This window comes from Anser brachyrhynchus (genome assembly GCF_964034855.1).
Source record: "Anser brachyrhynchus genome assembly, chromosome: 1".
Taxonomy (NCBI): domain Eukaryota; kingdom Metazoa; phylum Chordata; class Aves; order Anseriformes; family Anatidae; genus Anser; species Anser brachyrhynchus.
Window position 1 is genome coordinate 77420304 of NC_137694.1, and position 20573 is coordinate 77440876.

At 36.4% G+C, this 20573-nt stretch overlaps 1 protein-coding gene across 22 annotated transcripts in view; it reads right to left on the reverse strand.

Annotated features, from left to right (window-relative positions):
- The window catches only part of C2CD5 (C2 calcium dependent domain containing 5), a 67840-nt gene extending 47788 nt beyond the window's left edge, over positions 1-20052 (reverse strand). For 3 of the 22 annotated variants that reach the window (XM_080596954.1, XM_080596948.1, XM_080596937.1), the window contains exons 1-9: positions 19795-20046; positions 16476-16562; positions 14412-14583; positions 12013-12108; positions 11387-11542; positions 9716-9914; positions 6981-7132; positions 3893-4087; positions 1363-1448 (exon numbers count right to left, since the gene is read on the reverse strand). In XM_080596954.1, the coding sequence (XP_080453080.1) occupies positions 1363-1448; positions 3893-4087; positions 6981-7132; positions 9716-9914; positions 11387-11542; positions 12013-12108; positions 14412-14583; positions 16476-16562; positions 19795-19884 (1233 nt within the window). In that variant the 5' untranslated portion in view covers positions 19885-20046. Of the gene's footprint in view, positions 1-1362; positions 1449-3892; positions 4088-6980; positions 7133-8026; positions 8237-9715; positions 9915-11386; positions 11543-12012; positions 12109-14411; positions 14584-16475; positions 16563-17061; positions 18707-18751; positions 18793-19794 lie in introns of those variants that run through there. The other 19 variants (XM_080596953.1, XM_080596955.1, XM_080596942.1 and 16 more) reach the window with 15 other exon arrangements.
- Positions 20053-20573: the final 521 nt, after the last annotated feature.

Here is a 20573-nt window from a genome sequence, read left to right on the forward strand (position 1 = left end):
GAAATAACAGATAAGCCATGAAATATCTATAATGCTAGCTGAAAAAGGTAAAATAAAAAGATCTTTTTTAAGGTTTTTTTCTCCTCTAAAACATTAAAAGCAGAGCCATGGATTTGTATTTAAGGAGAAATTATAACTGAAATGTATCAGCATGCAAAATATAAAATTAAACCAAAATATACCAACCTGATAAATACTTAAACAAAAAAACAAAAGAAAAATCCTGCATAAACAAGATTCCAAAGAAATCTGCAGAAACCTCACAAAGAAGAAAATCAAAAGATTCCAAATTATTATTCAGAGATCTTCAATACCAAAAAAAATAAAAATAAGAAAAAAAAAGGAAAAAGCCTACAGTAAGAGTCACACAATGTTTTGGAACATACCCGCCTTCTACAGAACCTATGAGGCGATCCTCCCTTAGCAATGAACAACACAAAATAAGAGAAGAAAATCATCCACTTAACTCAAAATAATAACTATTCACTTCTGTTTTACAGATGTAGCTGATATTGTTTTCAACAAAGGTACATAAGTTCTACATAAGTAGCTCAGATAATCAAAAAAGTTAAAACAGAATTTTTCTCCTTGGACAGGAGAAGATTCGCATTTATTCCTCCAAGACACCTCACTAATAACACAACAGTTTGATAAGAGCAGTATAAAAATAAAAGTAGCAAGGATTTTTTTTTAATTAAAAAATTAAAACCACTATTTTTATACTGCTGTATATTCAATAATATACTGACAGCATAGTAACACGTGGTATTTTTAGCCCTACAGAGATTCTTCCAAAGCCTGTAAACATACGAAGACCTTTTATTGTTTGGGAAATGAATTTAGGTTACCATCTTATAAAGGCTACATGCATACCATTTCATGCAGTAGAAACAATGCTAAACTATGCACCAACTTTCTTTTTTCCCCAAACCAAAAAAGTATTCTTAGTTATAAATGGGATTTTCACCTTGTTTGAAACTATTTCAATGTTTGAGTTTGGCTTCTATAAAAATTTAACTAAATACATGACAGTAAAGTATTAAAATGACACATGCATCAGTAATTTAGTAAATATCAGTAACATTTGCGGTAACTTTCTTGTAATACCAACAATAATCAGTTGAGTGTAATTGCTAATATACACACATTATGTTTATTTGTCCCACTCTTAATGCTTTAGTAATATATTAGAATTCAGGTGTTGTTTTGTTTGGACTAAAAAGGCTATTAAACATTCAACATCTACACTAAGTTTTCAAACATAAAAATTATGCATACTTTTAAACAGAAAGAGGAAACATTTAACTTACAAGCTAAATTTTCAGGTTAGTAGATCAGAAATGTAAGTATAAAATGCCTTACCCTTTGTTCCAGAGCTGACTGAGTCTGCTGTCTTAAAAGAGTTTTAAATGGCCCCCCTTCTTTTCCAGCACTCCCACTGCCCATTCCTGAAGAGTACCAGTACAAATGACATTCAATAGAAACATTCAAGAAAACATATATTATCATTTGTAATGAAACTTTGATTTAAAATTATATAAAAGTCATTGAAAATAGACAAATTATCCCCTTAAATTTTCAGGGGGAAAAAAACACTGAGTATCACAGTTAACGTGTTTGGGTGAAAGCAGTAGGGTAAGGGAGTGGTTGGGAATTTCTTTTGTTGTTTGTTTAAGTGACTAGCAGCATCTTTAAGCATTACAGATTTGGATAAAAAACCTCCTGATCTAAGACCTTTTCCTCATGTCCTGAATTTAAAAGGCTTCTAAATAGAAAGTAGATCTTAGACCTGGGCTTGCAGTTCTTTCATTTGAAAAAGCTTTTTTTTTTTTTTTTCCCCTTTCCTCAACTGTCACTACTGGCAGTTGTACTGGTAATTTCAATAAATACCTACCTACCTTCTGTGCTTTTCACAGGAAGTTTCTACATAATCAGTTTCAATCCTTATATAAAAGGGCTGCAGTCACCATGAATTCCACACTGTCAAACAATTCCTCTCTGCTAGATTCCTCTATAGTAAGAGATGTGTACTTGCATCAGTTTAAAAAAAAAAAAAATCTGCCTTTCCAATAGTTTCAGAATAACTAAATCACCTTTCCTAACCACTGGGAGGAGACGCTACACAATATCAGCAGTAGCTATATATTGCATGAGTGGAACTAAAAAGAAAATTGCAAAGGCAATGCAAATCCTTTGAACTGAAATATAAACTCTGAAAAACACAGTAATTATTTTAACAATTATACTATGGAATATTCACTCATCTGATTCACTCAGATAAGCTAAGGAATAATGCTCACCACTTAAAACTGCCACACTTATTTGACTACTACGCTCTCACACACACAACCTGCAGATTGTTTGTAAATGAAAACAACAAGTAAATTCTAGTTTTGCATAAAAGGATAATACTCTATTTCTTTTTTTTCATATATTTCACTCCAGGAGTTTGTCTGAAGAGCTATTAAGTTTAACAGATATGCAAACATCTTTGCTACCAAAGGATCTGTAATCAAGGAACTGTACTCTTAATTGAGCATGGCAAGATGCAGGTTATATGTATGACTGTGTTGTTTGCTCTACGAAGCAATCACAGAAGTAAAAATTAAGCCCCTACCAGATTGTGTTTTTCCTAAATTAAACAATACTGGTGAATCAGATTTTCTTGGTAATGCTTCATGCCTAAAAATGTACTATTGTTGTTATTTACTGCCTCTAAAACTATCAGAGCTAACTAGACCCTGCAAAAATAAGCACCTAAGTTTACGAAATCACTAAGGATAAAGAAAAAAAAAGAACTATCAGGAGCAAGATGAAATAAAAACACACTACAGTGCAAACAGCTAAGTGATATTCTGTCACAATAATTCTAAATAATTAAACACAATTCCTTGCTAGTTTCTTTTTTCTTCTCATTAAGCAACTAATAAACATGAATGAGATTGTACAAATACACCAAAGTGTAGTCACTTGTTTTAATCAAACACAGGGAGATCTGGAAATAATACTGGACTTCATACATGTTAACTTTATTCCTAACATTTTCGAAAATGACTAGACTATCATTGCCATGTAATTGTGTGTGTATATACACACCCACACACACACCATAATTTCTGAAGAATAAGTATTTTTAGCTGTTCTTGGATAAGGAAACAAAAAGGATTAGTATCTGTATAGTCCCGTTAAACGAGATTTTTATTGTTGTTTTTTTGTCCTTTTTCTTTTTTATTTATTTATTTGTCATTGATTTTAAGTATCATTGTCAGGGACTATACAATATTAAAAACAGACAAACAGTACAAATACTGGACATGAAACAAACAAAAATACAAACTAATCAAAATAGCTTCTACAGAAAAAAGGCAATAATATCAACTATTTAATTTAAATCTATGAAAATAATACATGCCAGTGGAATGGAAAAAAGGGCAGTGCAAATAAAAAAATCTGTATGGACTTTGCTTAAAACACATTAAGAGAGCAGAGTTGCTAGCCATCTGATAGCCAGACTTCCAAAAAAAATATGAATGAATCAATGAGCATGTGCGTGTGCCATGCAAAACAGAGGAACAACAAACTGAAGGGAACAGGGGGGGAGAAGGAGAACTTATTTTAGTTCAATTACCAAAGGAAATTGAGAGGGGAGACGAGAAAGTTCTTTAGCATGAACTATGTGTGTTTCAATTCCTGTAATTTAAGAAGTTCTGAAGCTGTTGCAAGCTTCTAAAGCAGAGGTGAGAGATGGTATGAATAGTCACGTAGCCAGCAGTTTTCAGAGGCTAACAAAAACACAGGGTTATAGAAGGCTGTGTGTTAAGTGTCCCTACATCAAATAGCAACAACAAATTCTTAAAAGTTTGTTTAAAAGGCCATAATAGATTGATCCTACCAGAAGCAGCCAGAAGCAGCTCTTCAGTGAAAGAAACACTTTTCCTCAGAACAACTGGGCTGACATGGCTAGAGTGTAGAGGGTTAAGGCTAGACCCCAAGAGGAGAAGACAGGACTTTTTAAGATGTGGGGAATCACATGAGAGTGTAGGGGAGCTGGGAAACAGGAAAATCCTAGGTCCCTGTGGGGAAGGTGCTGTGGAGGAAAGTAATAGAGACAAAAAGATGTAGATTCAGAAGATGACTAAAGAAACAGAAAAAATCAAAACGAAGCAATTTTTTTGTTCTCCAAATGAACCCACACTAAATTATTTCTCAACATACAAAGAAATGGAATGACAGTACAGCTACACAATGTGAATGAGAAGCATGTTATCAAAAATCATGAACCAATTAATTTCACTTTGAAATGATGTAGTTTTATTAAAAAGCCATGATAATCTAAAATTTGTTTTAGATTTTATACAGAATTTAAGTGGTATGGAATTAAGGCTAAATAACACAGTCTTCTCACACAATCTGATTACTTTTGTTATTTAGGTGTAAAAAGTTCTTGGGAGTCTTAAATCTCATAGAATAGTAGTCTCACAAAGAAAAGGAGTTCCTACCTTCTTGATTTCCTCCTAACATATGCTACATCAAATGTATTACCTTACTAAAAAATTCAATGTTGTTTGTCTGCCTGATATTTCTGTTAGCTTGTGGCGGCATAAAATAGGCCACTGCTCACTGAAGAAATCAAGCTTCACACCAAAACAAGCCTTCTCAGAACAGAAAAAGTTTCCCTTCTATTTAGAGCAAACATAAGCCAGAATGAATAATGCAATGTTTTCCTAAAAGACATTAGGGTAATATTCTCCTGACTTGGAGCTAATGAAAACTACATGCTTACGCATATCCAAGGTTTGATCTCTTCTGTTTAGTTATTCATATTGTGAAATTGTGGTATCTGCACTCTTTTTCAGGGTTAGTCTCCATCTCAAGCATGTGAACGTACTAGCTACCTGACTGAGAAATAAAGAGACTGTAGTGTACTGCAGAAAAAAATAATCAGGAAGTACTTTGTTTTTCACATCAGCCAATCTCAGTAACTGCTATCTCAAATTTGATGTTTTACGTGTCACGTTAATAAAAATGGCTATTTATTTTAATACTAACATTACTAACTTTCACACTGAAAAGCAGTTACAGTCTTCAGAAATGACAATGGATGCTGAAACACACACACTGAATTGTTAAAAGCATCATACTGAATTTAGTATGTTATGGAAACACCTTTTGCACATCATCATATTTTAGGTAAAACAAGTTACAAAAAAATATTGTTCTTTCAAGCTAATAAGATTCAAAATTTAGTACATAGCACCAAGATAGATTATTTTTAAGTGTAATGAGCAAATCCTCTTCAGTTTCAGCAGCAGAATTAAAAGCTGCTAAAAAAACAGTGCTAGAAAGCAAAAGCACACCTACTGTTAGCTTTAATACTAAAAGGATTGGTAGAAAATAGGTCTGCCTTTTCTACATACTTCAATATCCCTACAAATAAGAGGTATCAATTACACAGTCTGTTTTAGTTCTGAATGAACTGACTGAAGGTGAGACCATCCACTCACATAACATTACCAGTAACAATGTACAGTTGCAGCTTCAAAAATTTGACAAATTCACACACAGTGAATTGCTGCCTTCATAAATTCAGAATGTTTACACCTACAGGGATGAGTATCAACACTGCATTTAAATCCTTTATATGACACAGTCCTTACCATGAAAATCTGTTCAAAAAACACACTTTCAAATACTCCATAAAACAAACAAGAATTTGTAGTTCTCCTATATAAATATCTTTTACACAAGTGACCATCATAGGTTTTCCACAAAAGTTATTTACACTAAAGGACCAAAAAAGAAAGTGCTGGTGGTGTGGTGTTGTTTTTATGTTTGGTTGGTTTGTTCTGTTTTGTTTTTTTTTCCTTTTTGTTGTTCTTATTTCTTATTTGTTTGGTTTCGGGTTGTTTTATTTTAAACAGGACAGAAGTAACAGAACAAGGAAAGACAGCTTTCCAACAGGGAACATTTTTCAACAGAAATCTGGAGAATAAACTAGGTAAAATATTTAATATAAATGCTACATTCAAATGCCGTTAATTTATCTGCTTGGAAAAACTCTCACAAGGTTCTTGGAAGGAGTGCTATCAAGTAAAGCTGAACCAACTTTAATATGCTTAAAAGCTTTCATGATTAGATGGAGACAAGAATGCTTTGAGCTTCGAATACCACAATTTAAAACACTACTTCAAAGACAACCAAACTTTTATAAACAAATCTGGAAACTATTTAGCCCTACAGTGGCAAAAACTCAGGTCACATAATAGAGAATAAGCAGAACGCAGTTCTTTGAGCTATGCTGACATTATTACTGACATGATTCTAACCACAGACTAAAAAAAAATTAAGAAGGGAAGAAGGAAATATCAAAGAAAATTTGATATACCAATGGAGAAAAAAAATGCTTTTAGAAGATGGGTAGAGTATAATTTAGGTTACTTTCAAAAATTATACTGTGTATGTAAAGCTATTTCCATATACCAAGGAGATTAAACAGACAGTAGCTGCACCATTTCTATTATATCATTTGCAAGAAGTAAAAAGTCACAGATCAGCATACAACAATACACTTGAAGTACAATACATTGTGCTTGAAAATTAAACAGTTTTAGTAAGAACACTCTGCCTCTTATTGTATTATGGTGAGAAATGTACTCCCATGATCTGATATGAAACGGAGGAAATCAGAAAAAGGCAGTTGCTTAGGACTCCCTTGGTCTGTGGTATTTTATTTTGGCTTGAATACAGTTGTGTTAGAAGTGTCACTTTAATGATATTTTAATGACATTTCCATATTAGTGGAAACCTAAGGTGGGATTTAAATTTTCACCCTACCGAAACTCTTTTCAAGCATGAGATGTGCTACCTAAAGTTTTCAATTTCTACATCATTTTGATAACTTAAATGCCAAAAAGCAAAAAGGGGTTGAATGAAAATATAAAAAGAGAAACACAAATTAAAAGTGGGTGGAAGCGCCTTACCAGTTTTGGGTGTCAAACTCAAATCTGTGTCAGAAGAAGAGGACTGTCGACTGTAGGACTTGGAAGGTGAAAAGGAATAGGTTTGGTTTTTCAGAGGGGTGGAGGGTCCTGATGAATGAGTATTGGGATTGGGATCTTCATTGAAGGGAATCCTGCCAGAAGAAGGTGGAAACACATTCAGTAATCCTGTGCCAAAGGACCTGGCTGACAGCAGCATGATCCAAACACCAGGATAGGGTTGGGGCAGGGCCAGCAGCTATTCCTTAGGTGCGAAACTGGGGATGAGGCCAAAGGCAAACGCTGTTTACCCATTCAGCATTCTACAGATAGATGCTGATAATCTACAATGAAACAATTAAGCCAAATGAAAGGCATGAGATGGGACCAAAGAAAAAAAGATTATATATACACAAAAGAAAAAACTGAAAACAGTTTGTGGCTTAAAAATCTGGTCAAATGCACAATGCTTTGAGTTAGTTTAATAAAGAAAAAGTGATTTCAAATTATATTTGTGTCTATACATAGTCATACATTTATGTATATACACACATACACTTTTTAAGAAAAAAAATAAAATGTTTCCTTATCCTATAGCATCATCAGCATGCCACAGCTAAAAACAGAGCAAAGAGGAGAATCTTTATGGGAACAGCTACATTAACAGTTCACTGATTTACAGATTGACTTACCTGCTCTCCAAAACTGTGTCTTCCACAAATGGCACATACCCTTCTTATAACCATTTTAAAACCCACATACTGTATGCGAATTATGCTTGAAAGCAATTATTAACTTCAATTGAAATATATTTCCCCCGACAACTGTAACACAGCGAATGTTAATCGGATGCATCAAATTAGTTTTACTTAATTTCTTATGAAGTAAGCCCATTAAAAGAGAAATGAAGAGTGTGGCTTTGTGGAAGAGACTGATGCACTTTCAAGAAACTACTTCCTTTGTTTCAGCAGCTGCACAGAATAGATCTTCACTGACAACAGTAGGCGTCTCCATGAGAAAATGAGGGAGAAAAGATGAGTGGTACCTGCCTACACTGCCTGCCTGCCTGCACTTTGCGACCACTGTGCTTGTGGCCTGTCTCTCCCCAGCTCTTGAGTCTGAGCAGTCTCGTACCAGTGTAGATGAGAGTGGGAACAGACACAGAGAAGTTCTGAGTAAGTCGTGAGCCAGTAGCAGTGTGAATTGGACTGTTGTGAGTCGAGCGGCATCCATGGCTTGGCGGATGAACCAGCGGAGACCTGAGAGAATTTGCAGCCAGGGTGGAAGAAAAGAAAACAATACATACAAACAGGTTGCAAAGTTATGTTATAAATGATTTAAAGGGAGGTTTAGCTAGAGGAGATCTTTTACTTTAAGCAGACTAAGAATTTTAATTCCTAGCATGCAAGAGTCCAGATGAAATAGAGAGAGAAAGGAATAGCTTAAGCACTACCTTGTGAATGTAAAAAGATTCTTTGGCAACAGTGCATCAAGTTAGTAAAGCCAATATTAAGAAGCATTAGTCGACTTTGCTGCCTTTGAGAAGCATTATCGTTTTTTGGACTGAGGGACAATCATTCTGTCTACATCCACTACCAAGCTGCTAAACATAGATTATTTAGGGGATGGAATTTTCACGTTTCACTTCAGAGTGACTTATGAATGCCTTTTAAGTTGGTGGTTACCAGGTCCAGTTTTCTGTTTGTTTGGTTGGTTTTTTTTTAATCACTACTGTTATTTTATGCTCCAGCATATCCTGAAGCCTTTATTGATAGCAAAGTTTTAAAATTAAGACAAGTTAAACAAGCTATGATTTGAAATAGAAAACCATAATTTTGAGAAGTCAGAGCACATTGCTGCCTACGCTACAAAAATGCCTGATTACTATTATAACAACACAACAGCAAGTTAATAAAGACGGTGGGGAACATTACAGAAATAATATGCTTTTTGATGCTCATTTTTCCTTCCAGAAATTGGATGGCTCTATCAAACAGAAAATAGGTAATTTATCCAAACAACAATTTAGAGACTGCAAGTATTTATCTATTAATTTCTATGCACATTGAAAATCTGCATGCAACTGTGTTTGGTGCTGCAGTAGGTAAAAGAGATCAAGAAATACTATTTCTCATCATAAACGGTATTCTCTGCAAGTACACTTTAGCCCTGCTTGTATAACAGGCCAAACGTCAACAGTAAAAAGCAAAGCGCACAAAAAAAGATGACACTACTTCAGGGTCACTTTCTAAACCATTTACTGAACTGTATGGACTCAAAGGTAAATCTACCTTTTCTTATATGCTCAGCACAGCCACTCAAACCTGACTGTACTCATATCAGAATATCTTGTATACAATGCGTATCATAAGAAGCCCTCACAAAAGCGTTTGTTGTACAAACACAGAGTCAATGCATAATTATATGTTAGGAAATTGGTGGATCCCAGCCCAAGGATATGAAATACTTTTGCTAGCAACAGAAATACGAAAAAGTCATTAAGGTTTGCCACTCCAGCTTCTAAAGAAAGAATGCAAGTAATCCAACGTAAAACATTTTGAAATTGTGGAATACAAACTGAGTTGCAGACAAAAAACTACAAAAGAAACAAATTCCTGGGAAAAAGGGGGGGGGGGGGGGGGGGAAGGGAGACAGGTAGAAATCACACTGTAAAACTGAACGAGTACGAAAAGAGAGAAGAAACTTGTTCCCCTAAAAAACTATTAATTCATACTTACTCCTTCATTTCTTTGGATGGGGAGTTACATGCAGGTAAAAATGCTGATGTGTTACTTAATTTATCCAACGTGCAGGCTGTTCCTATGGCTCGTACTACCAGTCCAGATTCCCCCTCCAAATCAAAACACTGCAAATAACCAACAACAGCATTTCCTCTCATTTCAAGCACTTTCAAGCCAATCTTCCTTTGCAGTTCACCTACAAAACAAAAGGTAAAGAGCTGATCACAGTGACCTTTTCCTATTCTCTTTTGTGGGCATTATCCTCTCTGCTTTTGGAATTGCAGATGAACAAAACAGGCAATAGATTCAAATTTATATATGCCAAGTAGCTGGTGATAACCTCCGCTTCCTGGAACATAGCATGAAGTTTCATTAGTTGCATAGCTTTCTCTTTCTATCCAAATCTATTCCAACTGCAACCACAGTATATTATTTCATAGATGTTTCTTTTTTTTTTTTTTCCAAATTTTCTTTAGCTATTTCCTTTCTTATTTAGAGAGAGAAAAAGATGGTCAAGATGTGTGCTGGAACACAAAAGTTTCTAGATACTCCTTCATACAGTTCAGACCAAAGCAACATCTTTGAAATCCATGAGAAAAGGCTTTTTTTTTTTTTTATTAAGTCTCCGAACTCTTAAAACTTATTTAAGCAACAAAATCAGAGACATTGATCAACATAGCTAGATAGCGTTGATAATGCTAAGTACAAAACATCATCTGTCTTTTAATGAAGGACTGACAAAAATCTTCTTTTAACAAACTGAAAAAGCTTCATCGCCACAGAAGATGACATTATTGACATTAGGAATTTTCGCTTAAGAAACCAAAGGGAACAAAATGATCACTTTTGCCTTCTATAAGTTTTTCACCCTTATTGGAACAGGTTCCTATTGCAACCTACTTAACTGCAGACTGAAATTATGAATGCACTGGTCTTGAAAAACACCTCTAAGAGTGGTAGTAGAATATGAAAGTTTCTAGCCAAGTGGAAGGAACTGCAATTGCTATGGACTCCATTCAACCCGAGGTTGTAACAGAATTCTTTTCCAGTATTCAACACATAATATGACAGAGACCTACGAAATGTCCTGGGAACATGTTCTAAATCAATCACGTAACTCATTACAAATCATGGAATGATGATGCTTCTCAGACTTCATAGCAATGGAAGACTGATTGCAAAAGCAAAACACGCCATTCTCAGAAGAGTTACGAGAGTTCTTCAGGATTCTTCAAATGGCCACCAATGACTGCAGTATTAAGCACTGTATTACATGACATGAAGCAGTATTACTATGAAGTCTTCTATGTTTTTTCCTCTTAATCACTGCCACAAATACTAATAAAACATAGCAGATTACTTCCACGTGCGCTTTCATCCACTTCTACCATTTATGCAAACAAGGAATACGCAAATGTTAATCCTGTAAAGTGGCATAGCAGAGAAACCGTATTTAAAACTTCATAATGTTGAGAAGAGGAAGTCTGTCATACTTGTCCTCAGTTAGGAAAACAGAATCTTCAGAAACACAAGACAGAGTGAATTGAAAAAATGAACACAGTTAATACCAAAAATCATATACAACATTGTCTCAAAAGTAAGTCACTTCTTTAAATGGTGACATTTTTTAAAAAGCAGCAATAACTATTACAGTGTATGTATTAATACCTGACATTAGCGAAATGAGTCTTTGTCTAGCCTCATTTGATGCCCTCGGTGTGCGAATTCGGTCTATCCACTGGTATTCTGGGTCTTCATTAACTACAAGTTCTTCCACAAACCCATGAATTATTACTGCTCTGTAACACTTCGGAATAGATGTGGCTGTTAAAAAGAAATACAAAAAGACGTAAGGCATGAATCTAAGAACAGGAATTCAAAGAAAAAAAATAAAAATTTGATTTTCTACATCAGACAGCTTCAACTGTTAAAATGTAGACATATCCAAGCAGTTTTTTTTTCTGGAAGATGCTGGAACATGTACCAGAGCGAAAGCTTTTCACTGTGTACCTTTTTAACAGAATCTGCACCCAAAGTAACATAACGTTCACATGCACCAGCAAGATCAGGAAAAAAAAAAAGTTACCTACACTGACTTGAAATATAAAAAATTTAAAGAAGAGAAGCAAACTAAACAAATTCATATATTTGCTACTGGTGTCAATGTAACACGCATTGGGCTTATAGAATGAGCTGGTTGACTGGATGGTAAAGGACAGAATTGGCAAAGAAAAGGGAAAGGAAAAAAAAAAAAGCTTTGCTTTCCCCTCTTTTTTTTCCACCCCTCTACTTACTGCAAAAAAACTTGACTCCACATGATGACTGCCTAAATCTGTTTAAATCATTGAAGAGATCTACTTTCACCACCACATTGATCTCCCCACGTATGCCTATCAACAAAAAGAAAAAAAAATGTGAAACTGTATCAAAAAGCAATACAAACTAGCCCTATTAATTAATCCTTATTAGTAGTAATTGAAGTACCTTTTATTACAAATGAGTTAGCTTTCCTACAAAGAATTTAATATAACCATGCTAAAAGGCTTGCTTAAACTGACAGCTAATGTGTCAATTCCAACTAGGGCCAGAGGGGCAGGAAGACACTTCCTTGCCTCTCGGGCATGTTGCAGAGACACCCTCACAGGGGAAGCTTTAGTTCTGTCCAGCCTTTCAGGCTGAAGCCATGCATGAAACAGTCCTCAAATACCTGCTGCAGCAAGCAGGAATTTATAGAAGGATGTGACTGGGAAAAGAGAAGCCATCAGCCTCCTGCTGTTGCAGTGGTTCCAGCTGCAGCAAGCGCTTTCTCTGCTCTTGTGTCCTATATCATCAGTGCAGGCAGGGAATGAAATCAAGAGCCAAGTACTGCAATGCTGTCCCAAGACATCCTCAGTATAAAAGGGTAGAAGCTTTACCTTGGATGCCTTGAAACTACTAGAGTCCTGTCCACATAAAAAGCTTTATGTTGTTGTTCAGAGCATTTTAAATTTTCTCCCTCACATAATTTCAACATCACAGTAAAGCTACTCGCTGAAGTTCAATCCAATAAGAAAAGTGATGGTTCTTCTGAGAACCAGAAAGCAGGCAATGTAAAATATGTTGAGAAGAAATATTTTAAATAAGGTATTACAAACTTTTTTAGATAAATCTTAGTATTTTGGCTACATTTACATCTCATTAATACAGCATTTCTTCAAAACACAGCCATTCCTTTTTGATTTTTCTATTTTCAGCTTACCCCCCCCCCCCCCCCCCCCCAATAAAATCCTTTCACATCATTATAGATTCTGACATATTGAGGACTGAACTACTTGATAAGTCTGGTCTCTTGTGATTTTATCACAGAAATATCTGACGCTCAAATGCATTAGATTCACAGACTGACTCTGACATTATTGCAATAGTCACCTAGAACTATCCTCCAAAACGTCAAAAGAAGAAGCCCCCATTTACTTTAACAGGAAGTGCATCAGGCTCTTATTTTCCACAAATAATCATGTTAGGGTGCAAATACAATCTAGTAAGTATTTATAAATATTATGTCAACATTTTTAAGGAAGCATTAATTGCCATTTGCCAAGCATCACAATAATTAGAACCTACTGCTACAATCATGAAAAAATAAGAATTCTTATTTAAATAGAAAAAAAGCTGTGAAGTACCAACAGACCTAGAAAACAGAGCAATCTAATTCTCTCTGACAAACAAGTTGCACACATCCTGAGACAAGCGTTCACCTAAATTAACTTCAAAAGAAAGTATATATGAAAGAATAGACTAAAAGCAGAAGAAAATGCATGCAATATTTCTCAAGAACCTTCTTCAATATAACTGTTACAAATAAAAACAAAAATTATCATCAGTAATGACAATAAATACAACTAATGCTTCCCCATCGATGCCTTATAATCAGCTTTTAAAATAGCTAAGTCACTTAACTCCCACTGGATAATAAACTAGAGCAGCAATAATAACCACATAGATGTTCTGCAATAAGGTATCAAGAAGCTAACTAGCTATGAACTGACCTTAACTTTCTGGGATGAAAGCTCTGCTTCCTTAAAATCAAAGGCAAAAGCATCATTAACTTGATTTTATCATACCTTCAAAATATTCTGAAGAAATATACATAGGACTGAGAGTACCTTCTGCAAGGAAAAGGAGTTTCACCCTGCATTTTGTGTTTGCCACATCTCAAACAAAGTTTATGCAACATCCCAGGAAGGCGTACCCCAAGTGACTTCAGCAAGAGTACGTTCTTTTAGTAAACATATAGTGATTGAGTAAGCATGTTTTAGTTTTTTTTTTTTTTAATCTGAATTTTCCAGTTACTATTTTAAATACTATGTGAAGATGTTTTCCACTTGTTGCAAATTCTATGAAAGGCATTCTGCCAAACACTAGTCAACTACTATGCCAGAAATTCTCATTCCAGAAGTTTTAGACATCTTTCATGTACAATCATTAGTATTATCAAAAGTGAAGATTATCGTAGAAGTACTTTGCCAATGATTTTAGATGGCACTCTTAACTTTCCGAAGACCTAATAAAAAAAGTACCAAAACCATAGCTTTCCAGCTCCCAAGGCTAAAACTATTACACGTTTCCAAAGCCAGCTTACAGCAATGAATATTGCAAGAAGCAGATTACATCTCAAACAACACTGTTTTACTTTTAACTTAGCAAATCTTACCATGGATGGTATCATAAATTGGAAACCATCCTGAAATAACTGTAGCTGCTTCACTGTACAGCAAAGGATCAATATCTATGTACACTTTGCCAATGGCATCATTAGCACTGTAGGTATCATGATCAAGAACTGTGATCTGGAGAGGCTCGTCTTGCAGCTCTTCATCATCTACCTAGAAACAAATATTGACATGGAATTTGAATATTAAAAAAAGCACAAGGAAACACTCCTGGAAAAACAAATGCAGTAAGAGGCAAGTTCGTCATGTACAGTGACATTACACACAGAAATCTGATTTCTATTTCCTGGATCTAAACAGTGTTATTTTGATATTACCCTTCACAGAATGCTAACATCCTGCAATTAGACTTATCACTTCGAGAAGTACAGAAAAAGAAGGTTATGGCGACTACATTATTTTAAAATCCCGCTTTTAAGTCACATTCTTTAGTTTGTCTACCAATCCCCACAATCCATATTCTTGAGGGAAAAAAAAAGAAAAAACATGAAAATTTAAGACAAAACATCTCACTCTGAAGTCTTAACTCTTAAGTTTTGCTCTCACACTTCCAAGCTGGCTGGTGGCTTAAAAAAGGCAATACATTTTATGTAACCCACTGCAAAAATTCAGTAATTTCAGACATGTATTTCCCTAAATAGATGCAATAATCCATCTTCAGATACCTCAGCTATTTTTTTAGGAGATAAAAGACAAGCATTCTAAAACTTTGTGCTAAACATCATGAACCAAAATAAGTTTTGCTAAATATACTGTGAGGACTCACGTAAGCTTTTTTTAGAATTATAACGCAATGTTGTAAAAAGATCAAACTACAGACAAATGCACGCACTTAAGATTTCTTAAGCAGGTAGTGCTTTTCCACTCTTTGAAATGTGGAATTCTGATGTATTTTTTTTAGTGTTGTTGTTTGGCTCTTTTTGCATGGAAAAATGGATTTGGGAAAGAAAAGATAGAATTTTAAGACTTCTGTTATTGACAGAGTCAACTCTCTGTACTAAGAGAGTTAATCCTCCACATCATCCAGCTCCTTCCACTCCACAAAAAAGACCCAAGGAATTGAAATAAAAAAGAAAAAAAAGAACAGAGTGAACCTCACTATGCTAGTACTACTTTCTTAATCAACATGGATTACTGATTGAGAGATGCTCTTAATCAAGCACTCCATGTTGATTAATAAGGTTCCTAAACTTACCTTTTTTATATTTGTTGCATTTCTAACATTATATGCACATGTAGTGACATAGTAGCTAGTATTTACAAACATGACTGTATTGTGATACTATCTTTGAACAATATAAACAAATCAGTACTATACATTCAAATGTTTTAACAACTAATTTGTTCTGAATACCACTACACAATTATTATTTTTAATGCAACAAAAATGCAGTAACAAATAATAACTATGCAAACAGTTCTTCACGGTAGAATGTCAAAGGACACCTATGGTACTACTGTACTCAGTTCATTAAGGTCAACTGATCAGATCCTAGAAACAAACAAGCAGTTATGGGAAAATGCTGACTGCCCTCATTATTACATAAGGAAATGAGAAAAAAGTGTCTGATAGTTGTTGTCCAAGCTCTTTATTTTATAATTTTCTTGTACAAATTCTCCATTTTCTTCTTCAAGTACATTATTTGCAAGCCAAAGTAACATTCCAAATACCAAGTAACTTTCCTTCCTCAAAACTACCCCTTCAGGAAAAAAAAGGCAGGTATACCGACACTGGTATCTGAAAGCTTAACGGAAAATGCTTTCCCTCCCTTTCACCTCCCCCAAAACATTTGTGTCAGATCCATTCTGTCATGTTTGCCTCTTTTTTAAACCGTTTGTAAAGATAAAATAAGGCACCTTGGCAAAGAAGATCTACACATAGATAGATTTGCTGAAAGATTTCATGTGTATTTAAACATGAATACCATCACTCCTCAAAACCCATTTTCTGCCTGAAATGAAAATATTTCAAGGGCATCTAAAACAGAACATCCATGTAGATAGATAAAGGCAAGCTCTTAAAAAAAAAAAAAAAAACCACTTACTTCAAATTTAAACCATTCAGAATTCCACTGAGGATTAAGTGATTTTGGATACACATCGGTCTTAAATGTTGTATTTCCAAATTTTACCTAAAAATATACGCAATTATTAAAAACAAACATTAATTAGTAGATTTAGAAACTGAGTTACTAATTAAATCTACACATGCAAATAATTTCAAATACATGTTTTAATAACATCTACAAGTTCTTTTCAGTGAGTTTCTTTTTGAATCTATGTTACATGTTTAAGTAACTTTCCACGTATCACCAGAACTCCCAATAAACCTCTCTCTCCCACTAGTTTCAAAATTATTTCTTTTTCTCCTCAATCACTTTAGTTAAAAATAGCAGTTACACTGGCTATTCAAAGTCACTTGGTAGATCACCTTAGCAGTTGCTTGTCTTTTGTTTAGAAATATTTTAAGCAAAAGTATTCTATATAAATACTGATAGTTTATGTGCCATTACTCTTCTCTCTAGGTTTTCTAAATCAGATTTATTGTCAAGTTATAAAAGAAACACAGAACTAAAATGATAACATCAGTCATCTTATTTCTTAAAACATGTTGTCTTGATAGATACGCACCAGAAAATAACTGAAACCATTTCCATAAACTGCAGTCTTGACATGCTGGACACATATCAGTAAATTCACAGCAGCAGGGGGAAGAACCTTAACCAGCTCTATTCCTCCCTTCTTATAGAAAATTCCAGAAAGCATATCAGCAAAAAGGACAGAGGGACTACATATCTATATATATCCTTCTAATCTTCAATTAACACAGATTAAATATTCTACATACTTCTATTGATTAAGGCTATTAAGCAGTTAAAAGTACGTATTTTGGGAATCTCCATTTGGTCTTCACAGCAGTCTATTTAAGGACCACCCCAATTGCTTGAAAAAACATCTAACAGAATTTCTGTGACAATCCATACACCAAGAAACCATGCTACGTAATCTAAAAGGTTTTATCTCATTGTACCTTTCATTCCAAGCCATTATGCACACTCGTAATTCCGTGAATGGTACCTCTCAAAAGAATTAGTACTTCAACTTGTAACAAATATCTGATGTTACTTACAAATACGTAAAGTTTTTGAACGTATTCAAGATTCTTAAGAAAATAATGTGTGCTGATTTAAAAGACACTCTACAGTCAAAGGCAGCTGTGGATTCTGAATACAATTATCTTTTTAAAAGTGCAAATAGATCTTGGAGATTAAATTCAGTCTTAGATTTGGAACACTACATAGCATTTTTTAAAACATTAATTAAGGAAGTATTGATACTTAGATGTTTCCACATGAAACATCAGTATGAGCGTATGTCATTTTATATATATATATATATGTCAGCGTATGGTTGTTATTTTACATATGTGCGTAGCTCAACTCTAATGAGATTCTGTACTTACATACATACATCTAGTTAGTTCTGAGAGCTGAAAGCGCTGCAAAACTGGACTACAAATTCCCATTGAACTCTGTATATTACCACACCTCGATCAACAGAACCCTACAGAACTCTATTGAGGCCCCCCACTTGATTCAATAAACAGTAATGATTTTGGAAAAGATACTGTTTTCAGAGTAAGCTTTCGAATTAAAAGTCAGAGGGTATGAAAACACAGAGTATGAAAACACAGATCTAGCTATGTAAATGTAGATTCAGCTTAGGAGCATAGAAAAAACTAGCAGCATAACTACTCAGAACGTGTATTCATTGCACAAAGCTGTATAATAAAGCAATAATGATGCTAGTTTTAACAGAGCTATTTTATACACAAGCTGCCAACATGCAATAGCCCAGAGCTCCACCCAGTCTAATTTTACACGTTATCTAGGGAGTAAATTAGCTCCCTCAGAGCCTCAGGCAACTATAACTAAACTTTGCCAGTAGTCAAGTTAGTTCATTAAAGCTAGCAGAGGTAATCAAGCACTGCAGTGCTGTCCGCTGTACAAATTTAGAAGCACAGATGCAGAAGAAATTGTGCTAATTTGCTCCAGACCACACATTCTGGCAAGTTATGCATAACCTGAAGTAACAGCTCTAAAGTCTTTCATTTCTTTTCTAATTCTAGATTTATGTTAGAATCTTTAAAAGGGAAATTTAAAGGCTAGTAACCAACTAGTACTTTAACATTACTTCCACTTGTCATTTTTACTTAAGTTAAAAAGTTTTGTAAAGGCTTTCAGCAACCTCACACAGAAAAACAAAACGACAGTTTTAAGCTCAATTTATTTTGACACCCTTCACCTGCAGCCATACTCACTCCACATAGCAAAGGGTAATTCCCACGTCGATTTTTTTTTCCTAAACAGTGGTCCTAAAAGCAAGGCTCCATCTATGAATTTCTTCAGCCTTATTTGTGCCAATACATTCATGAAGCTGCATGTTAATCTAGCTAAGAAAATTGATCTTGCTGAGTATATTGTCCTCTTTTTGTTGTTGTTAAGTTAGCGTTTAACCAGATTAATTTCTACAGCTATGCTGCCACACAGCTACTCACGCTCTAGGGTTGGTGCAGAAAGTGCAGGTTTGGGAACAAGTGACCGAAGGGAGAGGAAAGCTGTTTCTCAAGGCAGCTCAAAAACAGGCTACATGAAACTCAGAGCCACACTTCTTACTCCTGTTTTCCCTGTCTCCTACTAATACACATCAGAGATATTATAGCTTACCTATCAATCATATTTAAATCACACGGCGATTTATTAATAAATTTAACTTAGTGATGCAATTTCTGAAAACAAACACTGTAGTATCATGTTTTCCTATATTTAAGACAGCACAGCTATGTAGCATTTCAGCTCCATTGAAAAGCACATCAGAAACACATTTTCACTTTATTTTCAATGAATTGTCTCACTAAGCAAACGTAGTGACAGTCAAATTTACACGCACCAAATCAAATCTATTTTGAGATTAATATACGCACTTTTTCTATTTATAGAGTTCTAGGACATTTTCTTCCGTTCATACAGTTTAAAAGGACATTGTCTCCCTACCTCAGGGCAGCACTGTGCCAGCCCCAGTTACTACCTATAGCACAAGCACGCGTTTATGCAGCATCCGTTCCCTTTTTAAACACGTTTCTCCTCGAGCGCGGTTTCTGAGCGCTTGAAATGCTGCCGAAATCGCTCGGGGTTACGCGCGGTATGGTGGAAGTACTGAATCACAGACCCGGATCACGGACCAGGACCACCTCCGCTTCTACCCGCCCTCCCCCCGCCGCCCGCGTCCGTCCCCGCGGGCCTGTCGCGGCGGGGCCCGGCAGGTGCCTGAGCGGCGGCGCTCCCCGCTCTCGATCCCCCCCACCTCCACAAAGGCGTCGGTGAGGTCGCTGGCGCGGTCCATCACCGGCAAGTGGCGCCCGGCCACGATCTTGACCTTCAGCTTGCCCGGCATCTTCCGCCGCCGCCTCCCGCCGCCACCGCCCGCAGGCACGCCGCGGCCCGCCGGGAGGGGGGGGTGAGGGGCCGGATGCGCATGCGCCGCACCGCCCAACGGCCCGCAGCCGCCGCTGCCGGCGCCCGCCCATGCCCGGCGCGGCCGCCTCGCACCCGCACCCGCCGCCGCCGCCGCCGCCGCCGCCGCCGCGGGGCGCGCCCTGACGCAAGCCGCGGGGCGCATGCGCTACGCGGCGGAGGAGCGCGGTGATGGGGGGGGCTGTAGGACCCAGCGGCGACCGCCCCTCGTTTCGGCCACGCCTCCCATCCAGATCGCGCCCCCTCGCGGCAACGCTCCGCCCCGCAGCCAAAATGGCGGCCCGAGGGTGCTGGAGCATCGGTCGTTATAAGCCTACAAGCATTAAGTAATGTTGTGGGTCAGGCCGTGGCGATAAAAGCACAATGAACAAAATTCAGCAGCGGGTGGCTAGAGCAGAGCGATACGTAGGGGTTCTCGGCTTCTCTGCCCTCCAGTTTACTGCTTTCTTGCCTTGTTAGTGCAGATGGCGCCTCCTCTCGTTAGTGTGTGCTCTGAAGGCATCTTAGGAACCACTCTTCTTGTTGTCTGTCAAACCTGGGGAAGTTATAACCAGGCTAAATCCATGTTTCTTCTTTATCCACCCTTGTTTGAGCAGAGTACTGGAACTC